The sequence below is a fragment of the Galeopterus variegatus genome, unplaced genomic scaffold (assembly GCF_000696425.1).
Source record: "Galeopterus variegatus unplaced genomic scaffold, G_variegatus-3.0.2 Scaffold992, whole genome shotgun sequence".
Lineage (NCBI taxonomy): Eukaryota > Metazoa > Chordata > Mammalia > Dermoptera > Cynocephalidae > Galeopterus > Galeopterus variegatus.
This window is the reverse complement of record NW_007727103.1, coordinates 383,832-402,425: the sequence shown is the minus strand read 5'-3', so window position 1 is coordinate 402,425 and position 18,594 is coordinate 383,832. Positions and strand designations below refer to the sequence as shown.

At 35.8% G+C, this 18,594-nt stretch overlaps 1 protein-coding gene across 1 annotated transcript in view; it reads left to right on the top strand.

Moving 5' to 3' along the window:
- Nucleotides 1-813: 813 nt before the first annotated feature.
- The window catches only part of MKLN1 (muskelin 1, intracellular mediator containing kelch motifs), a 173,691-nt gene continuing 155,910 nt past the window's right edge, over nt 814-18,594 (top strand). The window contains exon 1 of the mRNA XM_008574054.1: nt 814-926. Coding sequence (XP_008572276.1) covers nt 829-926 — 98 coding nt within the window. The 5' untranslated portion in view covers nt 814-828. The remainder of the gene's footprint in view (nt 927-18,594) is intronic.

Sequence of the window (18,594 nt, the reverse complement as noted above, 5' to 3'; positions counted from 1 at the left end):
GAGAAACTCTTTGCTTGGGTTTTTCCATCTGTCAGGTGGAGATGATGAATCTGTCCAGGTTTTCAGGAATCCAACCTCTTAGGCAATAAGGGACACCCCATCCCCTCAACTCTTGGGCTACATTTTTGTCAGAGTTAAAAGTGGACAGATTTACCAACTGGAAAAATGACACAGCTTCCCAACTCCATAAGGATTTTTCTTGTCTGTGGGTTAATGTCATTCCCGAGCAAACCAGTGTCACAAGATTAGTAGAAGAGGGCTCACAAGACACAATGAAGGGCATCACGGGCTGAAAACGAACAGGGTATGAGAACACAGGAGCATTTCCTTTTCCTGTCTCCATCTGACTCTGCAACCCGGGGACTGGACATTTAAAACGAGGACAATTCCAGAAGGAACGGACATTAGCTACTGCACTCCAATTCCCTTCAGTGCTGTTTCCTTAAAGGATTTATAAACTCGCTAGGGCGGTGGTTTCCAAAGTCGCAAAGGCGTCTCTTGTCCAAGTTGGCCTCCTCATTTTCTCTTCCTTGGTAGTAGTCCATAACTACAATTTATTTTTTCCATAATATTCTTGGCTTTTTCCATACCTCTGCTTGTAAGAAAAGTCCTTTGCGCCACTCTCCTCCAAGCCCCACAGAAGAGCCTCTCAAGTGCTCACACCGCAGACCCAGTCTCGGTCAGTCAACAAGGAGCGGGCAGCGTGAGAAACCCTAGCATAGGACGGTAGACCTGCGCGCGCCGCGGCCCCTTTAAGAGCAGGCCACGCCCCCTCCCCTCCTCCCAGCGCGGCCGGCGGTCGGTGGCGGCCGCTACGGTGCTGACAAGATGGCGGCTGGCGGGGCTGTCGTTGCGGCGCCCGAGTGCCGGCTTCTGCCCTACGCGCTACACAAGTGGAGCTCTTTCTCCTCCACCTACCTACCCGAGTAAGTGCCAGTCCCCGGGCTCGTGCTGCCCTACTCTTCGGCGTAAGCACGGCTGGGCCAGGGGTGCCATGGAGGGCAGCTGAGCGGAGAGGCCCAGGCGGGGCCTGGTGAGAGGGACGCGCGGCCTCCGGAATCTCAGTCCAGCAGCCGGGAGCGTCGCCCGCCCCCGCTCAGGAAGGGGTCGGGGTCCCGAGAGCCAGTCCCCGGGGAAAGGGCGAAGAGTGCGTCGGGGCCGAGGCGCCCATTGGAGAGGCGGGAGCCCAGTGCTGCTGCGCCCGGGTTTCGGGGTTGAGCGGCGCCCGGCTTGGGGGCGGGCTGCTCAGGGAGGTGGGGCAGGAGTCGCGGCTTTGGGGGCCCGGCCCGCGGGCAAAGTCCTCGGGATGTCTGAGGTCGTTGGAGGTGACTGGCGTCAGGGGACGGTTCGGTCGATTTTTGCCAGGACAAAATGTAAAGCTGAGAAGAGTGACTGTTCCTGAGGGGGGTCCCTAAGAGTGATGAGCTCTAGAGGAGTGGTAGAAGTCACGGGAGGCTGGAAAGTTGTGGAATCCATCCCAGCCCTGGCAAGTGGGGAGAAGTTGTAGGATTGGCAGAGGTTCTTTTCTGTCTGGAAGTTCTGAAAAGATAGGGAGTGGGAAGGAGGGACATTAGAGGAGAATGCCATTATGTTACGGCTCATTAGAAGATGGCTTTGTATAGACACAAACCAGCTTCCTGACGCAGAAATTCGAATATATACAGGAAAGTATGACCTCGAGGAATTTGACTTCAAACACCGGCTTAGTCTGGATCCCCGATTTAGGTGTTAAGAAATTCTGTTGCATTGCTACCCTGTGTTTTTCCTGTAGCAAATTTCTTCTGAAATGCTGAAAGTACTTGCATATAGTATTTCATTTATCTTTAGTTCATCTTTGAGAGGGGGAGCTGATCTAACACCAATTTTACATGCAGATGGAGAAACAGATCCTGAAGAAAAGAGCTAATTGTCTTCCTGAACCACCATCCCACAAGCCCAGAAATGATTTTATGAACCAAACAAGTTAATAAATAATATTTTTTATGTTACTAAACAGATAAAGTAACTACATCTGTGAAACATACTCAAAGAAGTTTTCCACATATATTTCAAAGTTTCTTCACATTTTCCCAAATTTGATTACTCAAATCAGTCAAGAATTTCAAAATGGAACTGTAACTACAATAATCTAACTCTCTTGACTGCTAGCCTATTGTCCCATTCACTAGGTCAAGGGCTGGCAGTCAGACACTCAGTTGGATCTGGCTCAGTGCAGGGTGCCAAGTGACCTGTGGTCTGATCTGGTATGTGTGACCTGTTGGTGGCTGCTTCATGGCCATTTCCCTGATCGATGCTGGAATCAATTTTTAATTTGAGGGTGAGCCAGATAAACATTCTAGCCATCAGCTGAAGTTGAAACGTGGCCTCTGATTTTTTTGATGTTCTTGATCTGAAGATATTCAGCATTTTTCTATACCCAGGTTATAGACAGTTGGGAATTGGGGTGGCATTGTTTGATCTAATAACTGTAGAGATATCTTTCTGGTCTTGAGTTAAGCTGTTTCTAGGATGTCACTGAAACTTTTGGTGTAGGTGTGAGACTTGGGTTTCAGAAGTACCATTTGAGTTATCTGTCCTATAGATATTTTAAGGATGAGTACATTTCAAGCAGGAAATGATTTAGTGGGATAGCATCTTTAATCTGATTTAAATGGATGGAACACTAGTTAGAAGGCAGCTGTTGGAAATTGGAGAAATCCAGTTATAATTTTCTGAAGTTCATTCATAAAATAGTATTTAGCACATGTATAACTTTCAAACATTTCGATTTACTGTATCTTATTTAAATCCTTATGACATTCTTTTGACAGATGCAATGTAGTTTTTACTTTAAAGCACTGAACTGTTACAATGGAAGAGTAATCTGAATTTTTTTCTTTGAAGGGATGTAATTGAGTATTATGGAAGTTGAGTTTGAGAATTTTGTGTCTGCTGGGTTGGTGTGTGCCATGCCTAAACTGTTCTGAACTTCTATTAGCAAGCAAGGATGGTTATCACTTTGTATCACAGGAAGTGTGAGAAAGGAATTGACTTTCCTTACCTTTGCTCTAAAATCCCCTTTAGCAGCAATTGCTATATCATATCTTTACTGGCAGTGGAAGTCATGTTAAGGTACTTCCTAAACAGGTCTCATTTTAGGTAAAGCCATTTTTTGAAATTGTCCACAAAGTAACAAGTACTGACATAGATCTGGGTATTTTGAGGTGGCAATAATAAAACAGTAACAAAAATGGTAAGCACTTACAGTATACCTTCCATATGCTAAGGCTGTCTTATGAACACTTTGAGTGTATTAACTCATTTAATCCTTATAACAATCCTGTGAGGAATCCTCATTTTCTAAATGAGAAAACCGGCATGGAGAGGTTAAAACTTGCCTAAGGTCATACAGCTAGATGGAGTCAGGATTTGAACCCAGACAGTCTAGCTCCACAGTCCGCGGTCTTAACTATAGTGCTTTACTCCTTCTGCTCAAAGGTATATAGTGCAGGGAATCAGAGATTCGAAAGAGTTCTTGTATTAAAGGCACTTTCATTTTAGTAGTGTGAAGATGTCAAATCATGAAAAAATTAGAAAAAATTCAATCTCTGTTTTCTTTCTAAGGACTTCGAGATTTGTTTTTTTTTTTCCTTCTCCAAAAGGCAGAAAAAATAAACATTTCCTTTTTAACTCTTTTAGATTTATTTGGACCTTAAAGCAGATCTAGTTATAGATACTACATTTTTACTTTTAAATTAATGAAATGGCCCTTTATTTTTCAGTGTTTTTAAAAGAGTTTGCCTGTATTTTACTTTTTTTTTGAAATTTAAACCTAATTTGGGAATTAAGAGAAATACATTTATTTCAGTAATTCATAGAATTACATATACTCTTATATGTAAAAACTATTTTGTGAACAGCTAATCCCTATACTCAGATGTTTATTGTTGTTGCTAATAATGATGCTAGCTACAATTTATTTAGCACCTAGTATTTGCAAGGTGCTTTTTGTATATTTGTAGTTTTGTTTAATTCTTAGCACAAACCTACAAGATAGCTATAATATCTGTTTCGCAGATGTGGAAACTGAGGTCCATACAGGTTAAGAAACTTGCCCGAGGTCATATAGTTTTTAAGAGGCTTGGCAAGTTCTCTGACTTAAAAACTATTGCACTGTGACTCTAATAACAACTATCATTTGTTGAGTACCTTCTATTCTTCAGACACTATATTGAGCACTTAGCATGTGTTTTTTGATTTAGTCTTCACAAAAACTCCGTGAGATAAATATTATCATTCTATTTCACAGCTAAGGAAACTGAGATTCAGAGAGGTAAGTTAACTTGCCCAGGTTTGAGAGTTGAAAGTACAGGAAACAGGATTTTGATTTGGAGCTTTCTGACTTGTTACAACCTTTATTTTGGCTTTTCAATGGGCTTTTATTTCGTAAATCACATACATTTGAAAAATAGAACACACTTAAGAGATTTTTTTATATATTTGGTGTGTAGATAATGATCGTCGTATATATGGATTTGAGGACTTCTTACAGTTATTCCATAGGCTCCTGTAACCAACAAGTTGTGAATCACTGGTTTGGAGGCATCCAGCTCTCTGGAGATTGGGGACTATCATGACCTTCCTTTTCTTCCCTTTCTTTAAACTGAGATTAGATACTAGCCTGGCTTGGGAACCTTAATAGTTACTGAAATTCTGGTGTTTTCAGTGTGTTAATCTTAGAACTTTAGAAAAAGAATGGAGGAAAAGTATCATGAGGTGGATTGAGGACTAGAGTTTGAGTCTATAAGTTATGATTCTTTTCTGAGCATCATCGGTTTCCTCTTATGTAGAGATACTTTTTATATTAATCAAATGCTGGGAGGTTTTATATTATGTAGAAAAAATTTTTTTAACAACTAAATTAGAAAAGTAGATTTTTAACAATTGATATTTGGACCTGATACAGGGACTTTGTAATGTTTTATATATAGATAAGAAGCATTTCAGCTATTTGTAGTTATCTGATTTTGCTGTATTTCAGTGATTCAAAAGTCATGTTTGGAAATAGGAAAGATTTTCTAGATTTTAATTTTAGAAATATAGCTGGCTTATAAAATGTTAGGCATCTTAATATCTATAAAATATTTCAAAGGATGAGAATTTAGAGATCCCTGATTCCTATTTATTTATAATATTAGTTGTCAAAATCTATGATAAGGGAATTTACAGCAGAAAATTTATAAAATTGTTAGGTCTTTGCAGATTGAATCTTAAGATAGCTACCACAGGATTTCCCAGTGTATATTCTGTGAATGACCAGTTCCTGAGATTTTTGCTCATTAAGGTAAAACTCTGAGAAGTCCAGCAGTATAAAAATCTATTAATATGGGGGCTGGCCAGATAGCTCACTTGGTTAGAGTGTGGCATTGGTAACATAAAAGTCAAGGGTTCATATTCCTGAAACCAGCCAGCCATCAAAAAAAAAAAAAAAAAAAAAAAAAAATTCTATTAATATGGAGGACTTTAAAAAAACAAACTAATCATAGCTTTTAAGATCGTTGCCCTTCGGGAAGATGCTTCTCTTAGAACTTTTTTTTTTTTTTTTAGGCCCAGCTCTTTGGCTTTTTTTTTTTTTTTTCAAAACATCCCAAAACCAAACAAAATTTTGTTTGGTTTTGGGATGTTTTGAAAAAAAAAAAAAAAAGCCAAAGAGCTGGGCCTAAAAAAAAAAAAAAAAGTTCTATTAATATGGAGGACTTTAAAAAAACAAACTAATCATAGCTTTTAAGATCGTTGCACTTCGGGAAGATGCTTCTCTTAGAACTTTTTTTTTTTTTTTTAGTGCGAGCTTCATGGCTTTTTATCAATATTTGTAAAAAATCCATGAAGCAAAGTAATGTTCTGTAGGCTGCTATATATATTTACACTATAGTTAAATAAGAATACTGTTTATTTAATGGATTTTTGCTTATGATGAAATAAAAGTTATCCATTGAGTCATCCATGTTTAAATATGTGCAGAAAGAGAAAGAAATCTCATTTATAGTCTTCATGTAGTAATAATTTAAGTAGTCTAATATGAATCTGTCCTTAAAAAAATTGTTGAATGGTGGCTAAGTAGAATGGAGTATCCTAACATAATTTATATTTTGAATTGGCAGGTGATAATAAGAATTGGAAAATTAGGCTGTGTTTAGTTCTAATATATACATTTAAGGCTGTGTAAGCATGGTTTAGCTTATCCCATAAGTTTTGGTATGTTATATGTTCATTATCATTCAATTAAAAATAGTTTTCAAATTTTATTTTGGCTTATTCTTTGACCTGTGGGTTTTTTATAAGTGCATTGCTTGATTTTTTAACATTTGGGGTTTTTCTAGTTATGTTCCTGGTATCCATTTCTTTATTTCACTGTGGTTAGAGAACGTACTCTCAATGATTTCAAACCTTTGTTGAGACTTATTTTATGACTTAGCATTTTGATAAATGTTCATGTCCACTTGAAAAGACGATGTATGTATTCTGCTAAATGTCTTCTATAAATGTTAATGTTTGTAAATTGTGTTGTTCGAATCATCTATATCCTTTTTTTTTTTTTTTGCCTATTTTTTTCTATTCATTACAGAGAGATGTACCTTGAGGTTGTGTTAACGTAACATGGTTATATTAACGTAAATGGATAGGGCTTGAGCTCCAGATTTTTTTGGTCTCTTGCTCAGTGTTTTTCCTTCATTTTGTATTTTGGCACCTTACTCCTGATAACTGATGGGAAAAATTGTGGAAAATAAATAACTCCATTTGCCAGCAGTTGTTTTAAATGCTTATTGACTGAGAGTTAAAGTGAGATTTTATTTTTGGTTTTGTTGATTATTGCAAATCTCTTTTGAGATTTACTTGTTTATGAGGTCCAGAAATTGAGAGTTTAACCTTGCATATGTCCCCTTTCTTCTTCCTCTTATTGTCCTCTTTCTTTCCTTTCCTCTTTTGATTAAGTCGTTCTATTAGAAGAGCCATAAAGCCTAACTTCTATTAATTCTTCAGCTGTCAGCTAAAACATCACTTTCTCAGGATGTCCTGCTTGACTCCCCTTTCCTCAGTGAGCCTGGCACACATTCTCCTGCCCCTACAGTTAAATGCTTTCATAGCAGTGTGTACATGTCTGATATATTACTTTATACAGTTTGTAGTTATGCATTTATTTGTATGATTATTTGATTAATAGTTATCCTCCACAACTACACCACAAGCTCCAATAGGAAGTGTAGAATCTCCCCCATCATTGTAGTACAAGCATAATATTTGTTAAATGAATAAATGAGTGAATTAAGTAGACATTTGATGACTTTTTTTAATGCAATTTTTGTTTGGGATTAGGGGAGTCATATTCTGGCCATGTTCAAACTATCAAATAATTAGTAAGTTTTAAATCTACACTATAAATTTTCATGATTTTCATAGTTTTCAGCAAAATCCGAGAATATCTTAAGTGAAATTCGTTATCTCTGGGTTGGGGCATCATATTTGGAAGAACTTGGAACAACAGAAAGTTTCTTATCTAAATCAGGAGTTTTAAAAGGCTTTTGTTTTAAAATTACAATTTTATAGGCAATATTTCCAAAGAGACCTTGAGAAATTTAAAGTTCAGTTTATCACAGCATCTGATTTATTAACAGATTTTAATAGTTTTAGAGTAGATTATCAATACAGTACTTTACTTTTAGGGTAGGGATCATTTCCTCCAATTCCTTGAACATAAGTGTTTTTTAATTGATTTTTCACATATCAGTGTTTTGGGGATGTAATTTATGTACCATACAATTCCGCTGTTTAGAGTATACAGTTCAGTTGTGTTTAGTATATCCACTGACAGATATGAACATCATCAATCAATATTAGAACATTTTCATAATTTCAAAAAGAAAAGTGTACCCATTAGCTATTATCTGCTTATCTTACCATTCCTACTTATCCTTCCATTTCTGAGAAACCACTAAACTACTTACTGCCTCTGTAGATTTGCCTATTCCAGACATTTCACATAAATGGAATCATATAATATATGGTCTTGTGATTGGCTTCTTCCACTTAGGATATTGTTTTCAACCTTTTTCCACTCAGGATATTGTTTTCAAGCTTCTTCAATTTAGGATATTGTTTTCTAGATTCTTTGTCATGTATCAGTACTACATCCTTTTTATGGCTGGTAATATGCTATTGTATGGATATACCACATTTTGTTTATCCAGTCATTAGTTGGTGGACATTTGGATTGTATCCCCTTTTTGGCTATTATGAATAATGCTGCTGTAAACATTTGTGTACAAGTTTTTGCATGGACATATGTTTTTATTTCTGTTGGGTATATGCCTCGGAGTGGAATCTTTGGGTTATGTGGTAACTCTATGTTTAACTGTTTGAGGAACTGCCAGATTTTTTGCTAGTTTATTGTTTTTTTCTTTTCTTATATTGAAGTAGTGTCATGAAACTGTTCAATGCATATGAATTGAAGCCCTGTAAGGAGAGAGACCAGCTGGGATTAGATAGCAAATTGTTTGACTTCAAGTCTATCGCTCTGAGAATTTTCTGTGACAGTTTAGTTAGTCCTTTGTTTACGTTCCTTTATTTTTGTTCAAAATAATGTGGAGAAAATGTTTCAGATATAATGGCATGTGGAGGAAAAAAAACAAAAACAAAAACAGAGAGCAAAGAAACCCCTGATTAAATGGTTTGATCCAGTTTATGTTTAAAAAATACACACGCAAACACATATGCCTGTGCATATGAAAAAGAGTGCAAGAAAATTTATCAAAATCTTAACAGTGATTATCTCTGGATTGTAGTAAGTGGTGTGATTTTTATTTTTTTAATGACTTTTCATTGAATATTGCCCAGAGTTTTAAAATTATTTCATTTTAACAAATAACAAATATTATATTTAAACAAGAAAAAAAATAGAGGTTGTGTGTGTTTGTATGATTTGCTTGTGATTATAAACAAATTATAAGGGATCTTATATCCTATGTTAGAGAGTTTGAATTCAATTTTTTGGAAAGTGAAGATTTTAAGGAGAAAAGTGTTGTGAATAAAGTAAGTCTGTGGTTTAGAATTTAAACTTTTAGATGCTCTTAAGACCCAGCAATTTCACTTTATAGTAGCTAATGTTGAGTATCCTCAAATTGGGGGTAGTACATTTAGATTTTCCAATGGGTCCATGGGCAAAAATAGTTTTAAGGCATTCAGTTTCCTAAGTCTTATTATTCTTGTGTATTCTTTCTTAAAATTGATCTGCCTGTGAACTTGTCTGTGGCTTAGGCCCATGCTACTCAAAAGTGTGGTCCATTCACCAGTGTGTTGTCATTTACTGGCTGCTTGTTAGAAGTGCAAAATAAGTGGTTCTCAGTTCTTTCTTTTAAATAAAATAAAAGGATGATCTAATCAACTTGTCAGTTGATAGATGATAATTAATTTTTGATGATAGCTTATTATGTGATTTTTGGCATATGAATCAGAAGGTGGTAAAATAATTAAGTAACAGTACAAACAGAATCCTTCTGTTTCTATGTATTTATTTATCTGAGCAAGGTTTTTATTGTGTGCACCTATAAAAATGAAAATAGGTGTAGACTTGATGCAGAATCCTAGTTTATTCTAGCAGTGATATTTATCCATATATATGTAAAATAATTGTTAAAAAAGTATTGCCCTTGTCTTTGAGAAGCATTTCTAATATTATTTTACTCTATATTTAATCACTATCTCTCAAAATTTATAACGTATTTATATTATTTTGGCCAATAGTATACTTATGATATTGATAATAGTATCCAGAAGAAATTTTTTAAATCACTTGGAATCTCATGATCAAAATCAAGAAAGTTTAATCTTAATTTACACCCCTTTTTTCCAGAGAAGTCATATAGAGTGAACAATAAAAGACCTTCCAGCATAGAAGTATGAGGGGTCTTCACAAAGTTCATGGAAAGATTCGTATTATCTTGTAGTTCAGTTTTTCCACAAACTATTAGAAGTGCCCTCATGTATTACATTAAGCAAAATTCTGTGGGGGAAGTGTAAGGAGAAACAGAAATAATATAAAGTTTTGACTCTATAGGAAGAGCCTGTACATTTTAAAAAATAGATGGTGGTATTTTTATTCTTTTGATGGTATTTTTATTCTATTGATACTTTTAAGAGAACAAATGTAACAGCTTTATTAAAAATGATTATTTTGAGTGCACTGGAAATTACAAAGTTGCAATCAATATAAGCAGTGAAAAGTTTTGTTTGCAATCTAAGAATGGTGAGGATATACATAGATTTTCAAAATTAATTTAGGCAGTACTTCAGCAAAAAAGCTTGCATACCATTAACTGACAGCAATACATCACAATTTTGTTTGCACATTCGAATTACTTGGGGATCTTTTAAAAATCCCAATGCTTCTAGGTTATAAAATAATCTGTTCTTTTGGGCCTAGTCCCAAAATACTAGATTATGATTAAGAGCCCACAAAAATGATAATTTTTCTGTAGTTACATATACACACACGCACATTTTTCTGTAGTTATATGCATACACATATAAGAAGATCTGGAATCTAGAACAAAAAGAAAAAGATAAGGAAAGTACTAGTGAAAAGCTGGACATGGAGGCTAGTCTTGATTCAGAAGTTTCACTTCATCTTCCATACGTATGACTTAATGAGCAGATGATGTTTTTTGACCAGGATGAAGGACTTGATGAATGGGACACATGCTGGATTTCACCTTTCTCTCCTCAGTGTGATCTTCTTGTGCGAAGCACAACCTGCATAACCATATATAGCAGCCCTACACATTCTACCTAATGATAGGTCTAGAAAGAAACCAGAAAAATTAGAGGAAAGTTTCTCTGAGCCGAAGAAAGTTTCAGTTCAAGTCATTAGTTTGAAAAGGCCTACTGGATGTCAAGAGACTAAATGCAAAAATACCCACAACTAGTATGCATTCTGATGCAGGAACATGATGCTGGAGAAGCTGCTTGTGCACGAAGCTGAGCATTGTGGAAACCTTATTTGCTTCAAGAGCTGCATGCTGGAAAGACCTACACAGAAGGGGCTAAAGCTGGAGAAGCTATATATATATATATATATATATATATATATATATATATGCTGCAGGAGTCTGCAGGACAAGCATACTTCAATCAGGAAGCAACCCCCCCCCAAAAAAAACACCCCAAAACCCTTACATCCTGGGATGACTCTCCTACCCTCTCTACTGACAGTTTAACATTGTGCCAGCTGGTAAAGGAAATGTATTTAAAGGGCCCAATTCATTTTTAAAAAGTAGGCAAAAGTGAATTTTGAGGTAAGAGTTGATAGATCCATAATTGGCACATCTTTACTTTAGCTTCTGATGTGATTTTTTAAAACTGTTTTTTCAGCATTTCATTTATATTTAAACTGGTTAAATTTAGTGTCTGAAGTTTTCTTTTTTTGGATCACCTGATGCCCATTTATTGTTTCATATGGATTAATATTACTAGTAAGCTTTTATATTTTCATTTTCTATCCATTCTTATAAAATAATAGGAATAACGAAAAATATTTTTTAAATTGCAAAAATGGACACTGAACTTTAAAGATGGTAGTGTTTTGGAGACTGAAATGTTGGCTGGCATATGGGGCCATCATAGTACAGTAGCTTACAGTATAACTGATGAACATTCTGAATTTAACAAAGGAAAGGCTGAGAGCTCTAAGTTCTCACTGAAGATACTTATGTGTGAGTTGTCTGCAAGTAGATTGAGGAAAATTGATTATCACTGTAATAAACTTGATTTCAGAATTTCACTAAACTGCTCACATTCCCTATCATAATTTTAAAATTCAGAAAAGCATCGTAAATTTATATTCTGTACTGCAGAGAACTATAATGTGACTTGCCATATGAGATATCTCTTATTAATCTATGAGAAAACCAAACAGCCTTGCCCAACCGTTAATTGAATACGTTCTAGTTATGGATTTATGTGTGAATTTTTACATGAACAGACATATGTAGAACTGAATTTTAAAAGACCAGCACATAGTAATCAGTAACATATTTAGCAAAAGTTCATATAGATACAGAGATTTGGGGAGAAATTTTACTCCAAAGCTAGTGCAAAAACAAGGTTAACAAGTTTTTATGGAAGAGTAGTTAAATATAGTTTAAAAATATTTGTAGATCCTCTGGAGTATAGTTTGACAAATGCTGTACCATAGGACTTATGGCCTTGGTCAAAAATACCTGTTATAGGAATGAGGGGAGAGTTCTTAGTGAACAAGGACATTTGGATTAGTTAATATTGGTTTGACCTACCATCACTAGTAAATTTAAATTACTGCATTATGCTGGAGAGGAAAAGTTAGGTGTGGTGTAAAGGAAAACATGAAAGAATTGAGACAGTGTGGTGTAAAGAGAACAGTGAACGAGGATGTGAGACTTGGGCTCTAATCCCAGTTCTACCACCAATTAATGGATAATTTTAGATGAGTCAGTTTCTCTAGCCTTTTATTTATTCTTACACAAAATGAGGGATTTAGATGCTTAAGGCCTTTTGGCACAGGATAACAAAGAGTTGATATTACAAAGTAATTTTTGAAAGAAATGTACCCCCCTCTCCCCACACACATAGAGTAACTCACTCATATTAAGGTAAATTGTTGTCCAGCAAAGGTATTTTGAGAACTTGATATAATCAGAAGATAATAGTGATTATTTCAGTAAAATTATTTATGTATAAATGAAGCCTTTGAGGGTGCTTGGAAACAGTTTGATCTCTTAAATCTTTCTAATCCCTCTGTGAATATATTGTTATTTTATCTGAGGTTTGATGAATATGTACACTAAGAGTTAAATCTTTCCCAGCTCATGTCTAAATTTAATGTTCTTTGCTTTAGGTAGAAAGGGGCGGTTTTTAGATTTGAAATATTCTGAAGGGCGAGTCATTTACTTTCTGAAAAGATTAATAATTCAAGCCTTCTGAGATATTCAGTAAATGAGGACTGTTTTTATATGAATGTCTCAGCAGATTTTTCCATTCTTTTGGAGACTCTAAACCACATTAGCTAGCTTTCTAGTTTGATTTTTGGCTAGTGAGAATTTCTTATTTTATCATAGTCTATATAGGAATGGTTGTTTTCTTTTGTTGCCACTCTCTTTTCCCAGTGGTTGCTCCATTCGTGTGGAGTTTGTACTAGGTATGTGTTCCCAAAGTACTTTGAGTCCTTAGAGATAATTGCTACAGTCTCAAATGTATTCAGGTGCTTGGTAATAATAAGCTGACTTGAGTTTTGCTTTACTAGGCAGATACCACAGTGGCCTACTCTTTGCTAGGCCATTGATTTCTTGTAATTCTCAACCTCTATTTGCACCCACCTATTTTTCCTTCTTCTAGTGTATTTTAAATATAAGATACGTTATTTCAGGGGCCGGCCCGGTGGCGCACTGCTACAGTGCGCCGCTTGGGAAGTGCGGCAGGCGCTCCCGCCGAGGGTTCAGATCCCACATACAGACCGGCCGCTCACTGGCTGAGTGAGGTGTGGGAGCAACACCGAGGGTTGCGATCCCGTTGTCGGTCCCGGTCCGGTACGGGCGCGACACTGAGGGTTGCGATCCATTGCCGGTCACGAAAAAAGACAAAAAGGAAAAAAAAAAAAAGATATGTTATTTCATTTTCAAATACTTCAGTATGCATCAAAAAGAGGATATGGTGGTTAGTCACCACAAACTCAGCAGTTTAAAATGATACACATTTATTTCCTTACCATTTATGTGGGTCAAGAGTTTTGGCATAGATTAGAGGGGATCCTCTGTTCCAGGTCTCTTGTAAGGCTACAGTCAAGGTGTTGGCCAAGGCTGCGATTTCATGTGAAGGCTTGAGTGGAGAAGCATCTGCTTTGAAGTGTATGTAGTTGTTGGCAGGATTAAGTTTCTTGCAAGCTATTGTCCAGAGGCTGTGCTCAGATTGTTGCCATGTGGGCCTCTCTAACATGGTGTTTGCTTCATCAAAGCCAGCAAAGGAAAGTCTGTTAGTGAGATAGAAATCACAGTTTAATATAGCCTAGGTCCAGAAATGACATTCCATCACCTGTGCCATATTCTGTTGGTTAGAAAGAAGTCACTAGGCCAGCTTATACTCAAGGGGACAGGATTTACACAAGAGTGTGAATACCAGGAGGTGAGAATTATTTTGGGCCATCTTTGAACTTCCCTGCTAGAGACATTTTCTCTTATAACCACAATGCCATTATTTTTCTTAATAGATTTTAGCAGTAATTCCTTAATAACAACTAATACCCAGTCTATATTCAGTTTTCTGTTTGTCTAAAAAATATCTTTTATGGTTAGTATGTTTGAATCAGGATCCATTCATTGTATTTCTTATATCCCTTTAAAATTCCTCTTATCAAGAAAAGTCTTCCTGTCTTGCTGGTTCTTTCATCAGTTGATTTGTTGAAGAAACCAGGTTATGGGCTGGCCCCGTGGCTCACTGGGGAGAGTGCGGCACTGTTAGCTCCGAGGCCATGGGTTTGGATCCTATATAGGGGTGGCCGGTGTGCTCACTGGTTGAGCGTGGTGCAGTCCACACCGTACTGAGCATTAAAAAAAAAGAAACCAGGTCATTAGTCTTGAGAGGCTCCCAAATATTGGATATATTCAGTTGCTTTTTTTGTAGTAGCATTTGACTAAGTCCTTTGTCATACTTTGTATATACTGGGAGTTATATAGAAATATTTGCTTAGATTTTGGATCAATGTTTTTTTTAAGACTATATTCTAGTTGGTGCCATGTATCACTGATGACAACTTTTTTTTGTGACATCTCCCACCCACCTTTAATTAATGATGTTCATATTCAAAGATAAGCATTGTTGGAATAAGCTATTTCAGTAGAGGTATCAAAATTGGATATTTTTAATTCTGTCATTCCTTTCACATTTATTAGCTGCAGTTTTTCTGGATAAAATTTTTCCTTATCCATTAGAGCTTTTGGTTACTCGGAAATACTGTTATACTGGAAAAACAAGATAAATGCTTAATTCTTTCCTTTTAATGGTGAATTTTCAGAGTAATGAGTTGGTATATACCTCCAGGTTACTAATTTTATTTATTTTTTCTTTTTTTAAAAAAGAAAAGCATATGTGAACATTAGGCTGTTCATTGTGTTTTAAATAATTTCTGTAGTCATTCTTTTTGATGCCAGATTGTTCCATCTTTGGCCAGTGTGAGCCTCTTCAGTCTTGCTCCTGTGTTCCTTTGACATGAACTCCATTATTTTTTATTTTCTTGCTTTTTGGCACAGAAAAATGCCCTTTATCATGCTTTAGTAGGGGAAGGATGTTTAGAGTTCTTAAGTTGAAAATGTTTCCTAACAGCATCAACATTAATATAATTACTTCTTGGCCATGTCTGTGTGTGTGTGGTACACATAAATAGGGTTTAAAACATAGTTTCAGAGTAATGTCAATATTACTACTGGACGAAGTTTAACATTTCTTTGCAGGTTCTTTTTTCCCTTTGAGTGTTTTCCTCTGAAGATAGTAAAAATGCTGTGTTCTAAGGTCAGGATAATTCTTTTTAAAAATTTTCTGTGGGTTATGTCACCAACTTGATATGCAGTTAGTTTCATTTGTCTCAGTTAGTTTTCAATTTTCAAGGCTTCCTTTGTTTCTGTGTGTGTTGTTTATTTATATTATGTAAAGCATTTGCATGGTTTCGAATTTTAAACTGTACAGCTTCCATCTCTGTTTCTTCAACACTTTTCATTCCTTCTTCTGTGGATATGGATAACCATTTTTATTAGCTTTTGGTTCATCCTTCTATTATTTCTTTCTTCAAATACAAGCAACTACATGCATGTCTGTTTACTTAGATGTACCACAGTTTGTTGAACCATTCACCAGATGAAGGACGTCTGGGTTGTTTTCAATTTGGGGTTATTAGAAACAAAGCTGCTATAAACGTTTGTGTACAGGTTTTTGTTTGAACATAAGTTTTTTTTCTCCCTGGGATAAATGCCCTAAGTGTCCAATTGTGGGATCACATGGTAAGTAGTTTGTTTTGTGAAAAACTGCCATAGTCTTTTCTAGAATGGCTGTACCAGTTTACATTCCCACCAACAATGTATAAGTGTTACAGTTTCTCTGAATCCTTGTTAGCATTTGATGTCATCACTATTTTGTGTTTTAGCTATTCTGATAGGCATCTAGTGATACCTGATTGTGGTTTTTATTTGGATTTCCTAATGTCTAATGATGTTGCATATCTTTTCATGTACTTATTTCCCTCTGTATAACCTTTTAGTGAAATGTGTATTCATGTCTTGCCCATTTTCTAGTTGGAGTGTTGAGAGTACTTGCATATTCTAGATATGTCTGTTGTTGAATATGTAGTTAGCAAATATGTTCTTTCAGTCTTTAGTTTGTCTTTTTATCCCCTTAATGAGGTCTTTCTCAGAGCAAACATTTTTAATTTCCCGAGGTCCACTTCAATTTTCCTTTTATGGATCATGCTTTTGGTATAACAACTCCTTGCCTAGTCCTAAACTCTGAAGATTTTCTCCTATATTTATTTCTAAAAGTTTCATATTTTTATGTTTTACATTTTCATCCATGATTCATTAGTTTTTTTTATGAATTGTATGAGCTTTAGGTCAAGATTCCTGTTTTTGCTTATGGAAGTTTAATTGCTATAACAGTATTTGTTGAATTGCTTTTGCACCTTTGTAAAAAAAAAAAAAAAACAGTTGGGTGTATTTGTGTGGGTCTTTTTCTGGCCTTCTATTCTGTTTTATTGATATGTGTCTGTTCCTCTGCTAATAATACACATTGTTGATTACTGTAGCTATATAAGGTAGTAAGTTTAACATTAGGTAGAGTGAGTTCTCGCACTTTATTCTTATTTTTAAAAATTGTTTTGGCTATTCTATGTCCTATGCTTTTACATGTAAATTTTAGAGTAAAATAGTCTATGTCCAAAAGAAATCTTGCTGGGATTTTGATTGGAATTGCATTAAATCATAGATCATTTTAGAATTGACATCATTACTATGTTGGGCTTCTAATATATGAGCACATTATGTCTTTCCATTTATTTAGGCCTTTTTAGCTTTCTTTTGTCAGCATTTTGTAATTTTCAGGATATAGATCATCCCGTACATCTTTTGTTAGGTTTATATTTCCTTTGAAGCACTTATAAGTTGTTTTGTGCTTTTAATTTTGGGTTCCATATGTTCATTGTTAATGTATAGAAATGCACTTGACTGCTGTGTGTTGATTTGTATCCTGTGACAATTGCTGGACTCACTTATTAGCTCTAGGATTTTTATTTTAATTCTTTGGGATTTTCCACATAGGCAGAAATGCCATCTGAAAATAGGGACAGTTTCATTTCTTCCTTTCTGAAAGTTGTATTTTTATTTAGTTGAAATGTGTCGTTTTATTTTTTCTGGATTTCAAATTCTTATTTAGGGGTGTTTTTTCAGTGTGAGGTTGTAAAGAATTTACCTGTGCTTTGTTCTACTACTTGTATGTTTTTGTATTTTATATTTAGTTTTCTGCTCCATTTGGAATTTAACCTGGTATACTGTATGAGGTACAAATCTAATTTTGTTATTTCTAAATGGCTATCCAGTTGTTTCAACATCATTTATTATAAATTTCATGTTCCCCCTGCCACCAACTGATTTGTGGTACTCCCTTGATCATTTATTAAATTTTGTGCACTTTGGCCTATTTCAGTGTTTTCAATCTTGTTCTCGATTGTCTATTCATGTATTAAGTACCCCATTCCTTTAATTATAGAGATTTCATAGTATGCTTTAACATCTGGTAGGACCTAGTCCTTTATTGCTCTTCAGCCCTTTTTTTAGGGTTTCTATGGCTGTTTTTATTTGTTTAATTTTTTTTTTCCTTTTTGTCTTTTTCCGTGTCCGGCAACGGATCGCAACCCTCAGTGTCGCGCCCGGACCGGACCGGGACCGGCAACGGGATGGCAACCCTCGGTGTCGCGCCCGCACCTCGCTCAGCCAGTGAGCGGGAACCGGTCTGTATGTGGGATCCGAACCCTCGGTGGGAGCGTCGCCGCGCTCCCAAGCGGCGCACTGTAGCAGTGCGCCACCGGGCCGGCCCTTGTTTAATTTTTTTTTATATGAAATGTGTTATGTGAACTACATTGACTTTATCTAGTTTCAGAAAAATCTTTTCTTATTTTTGAGCATAATTAAATTTATACGTTAACACAGAGTGAATTGGCATAATGATGGTGATAAGTCTTTCTGTGCAGACATGCTGTGTCTTTGCCAGACTTTCTTACATATATGTCTTTCAGGATTGTTTTTCAAATTTTCTTCATGGGTTTTGCACATTTCTTTTTTAAGTTTATGTCTAATATTTTTTATTGTGGTAAATGGGGCCTCCTCTTGTATCTTCTAGCTGCTTTTTGTTTTCATGTTTGAAGACTCTGGTTTCTATGCTTTAATTTGATATCTTTTTTTTTTTTTTAACTAAATTCTCCTCTTTTTTTTGTGGTATTTTTTCCCATTGATTCTTTGGCATCTTCTAGATATGTAGTTTTTATCATCTACAAAC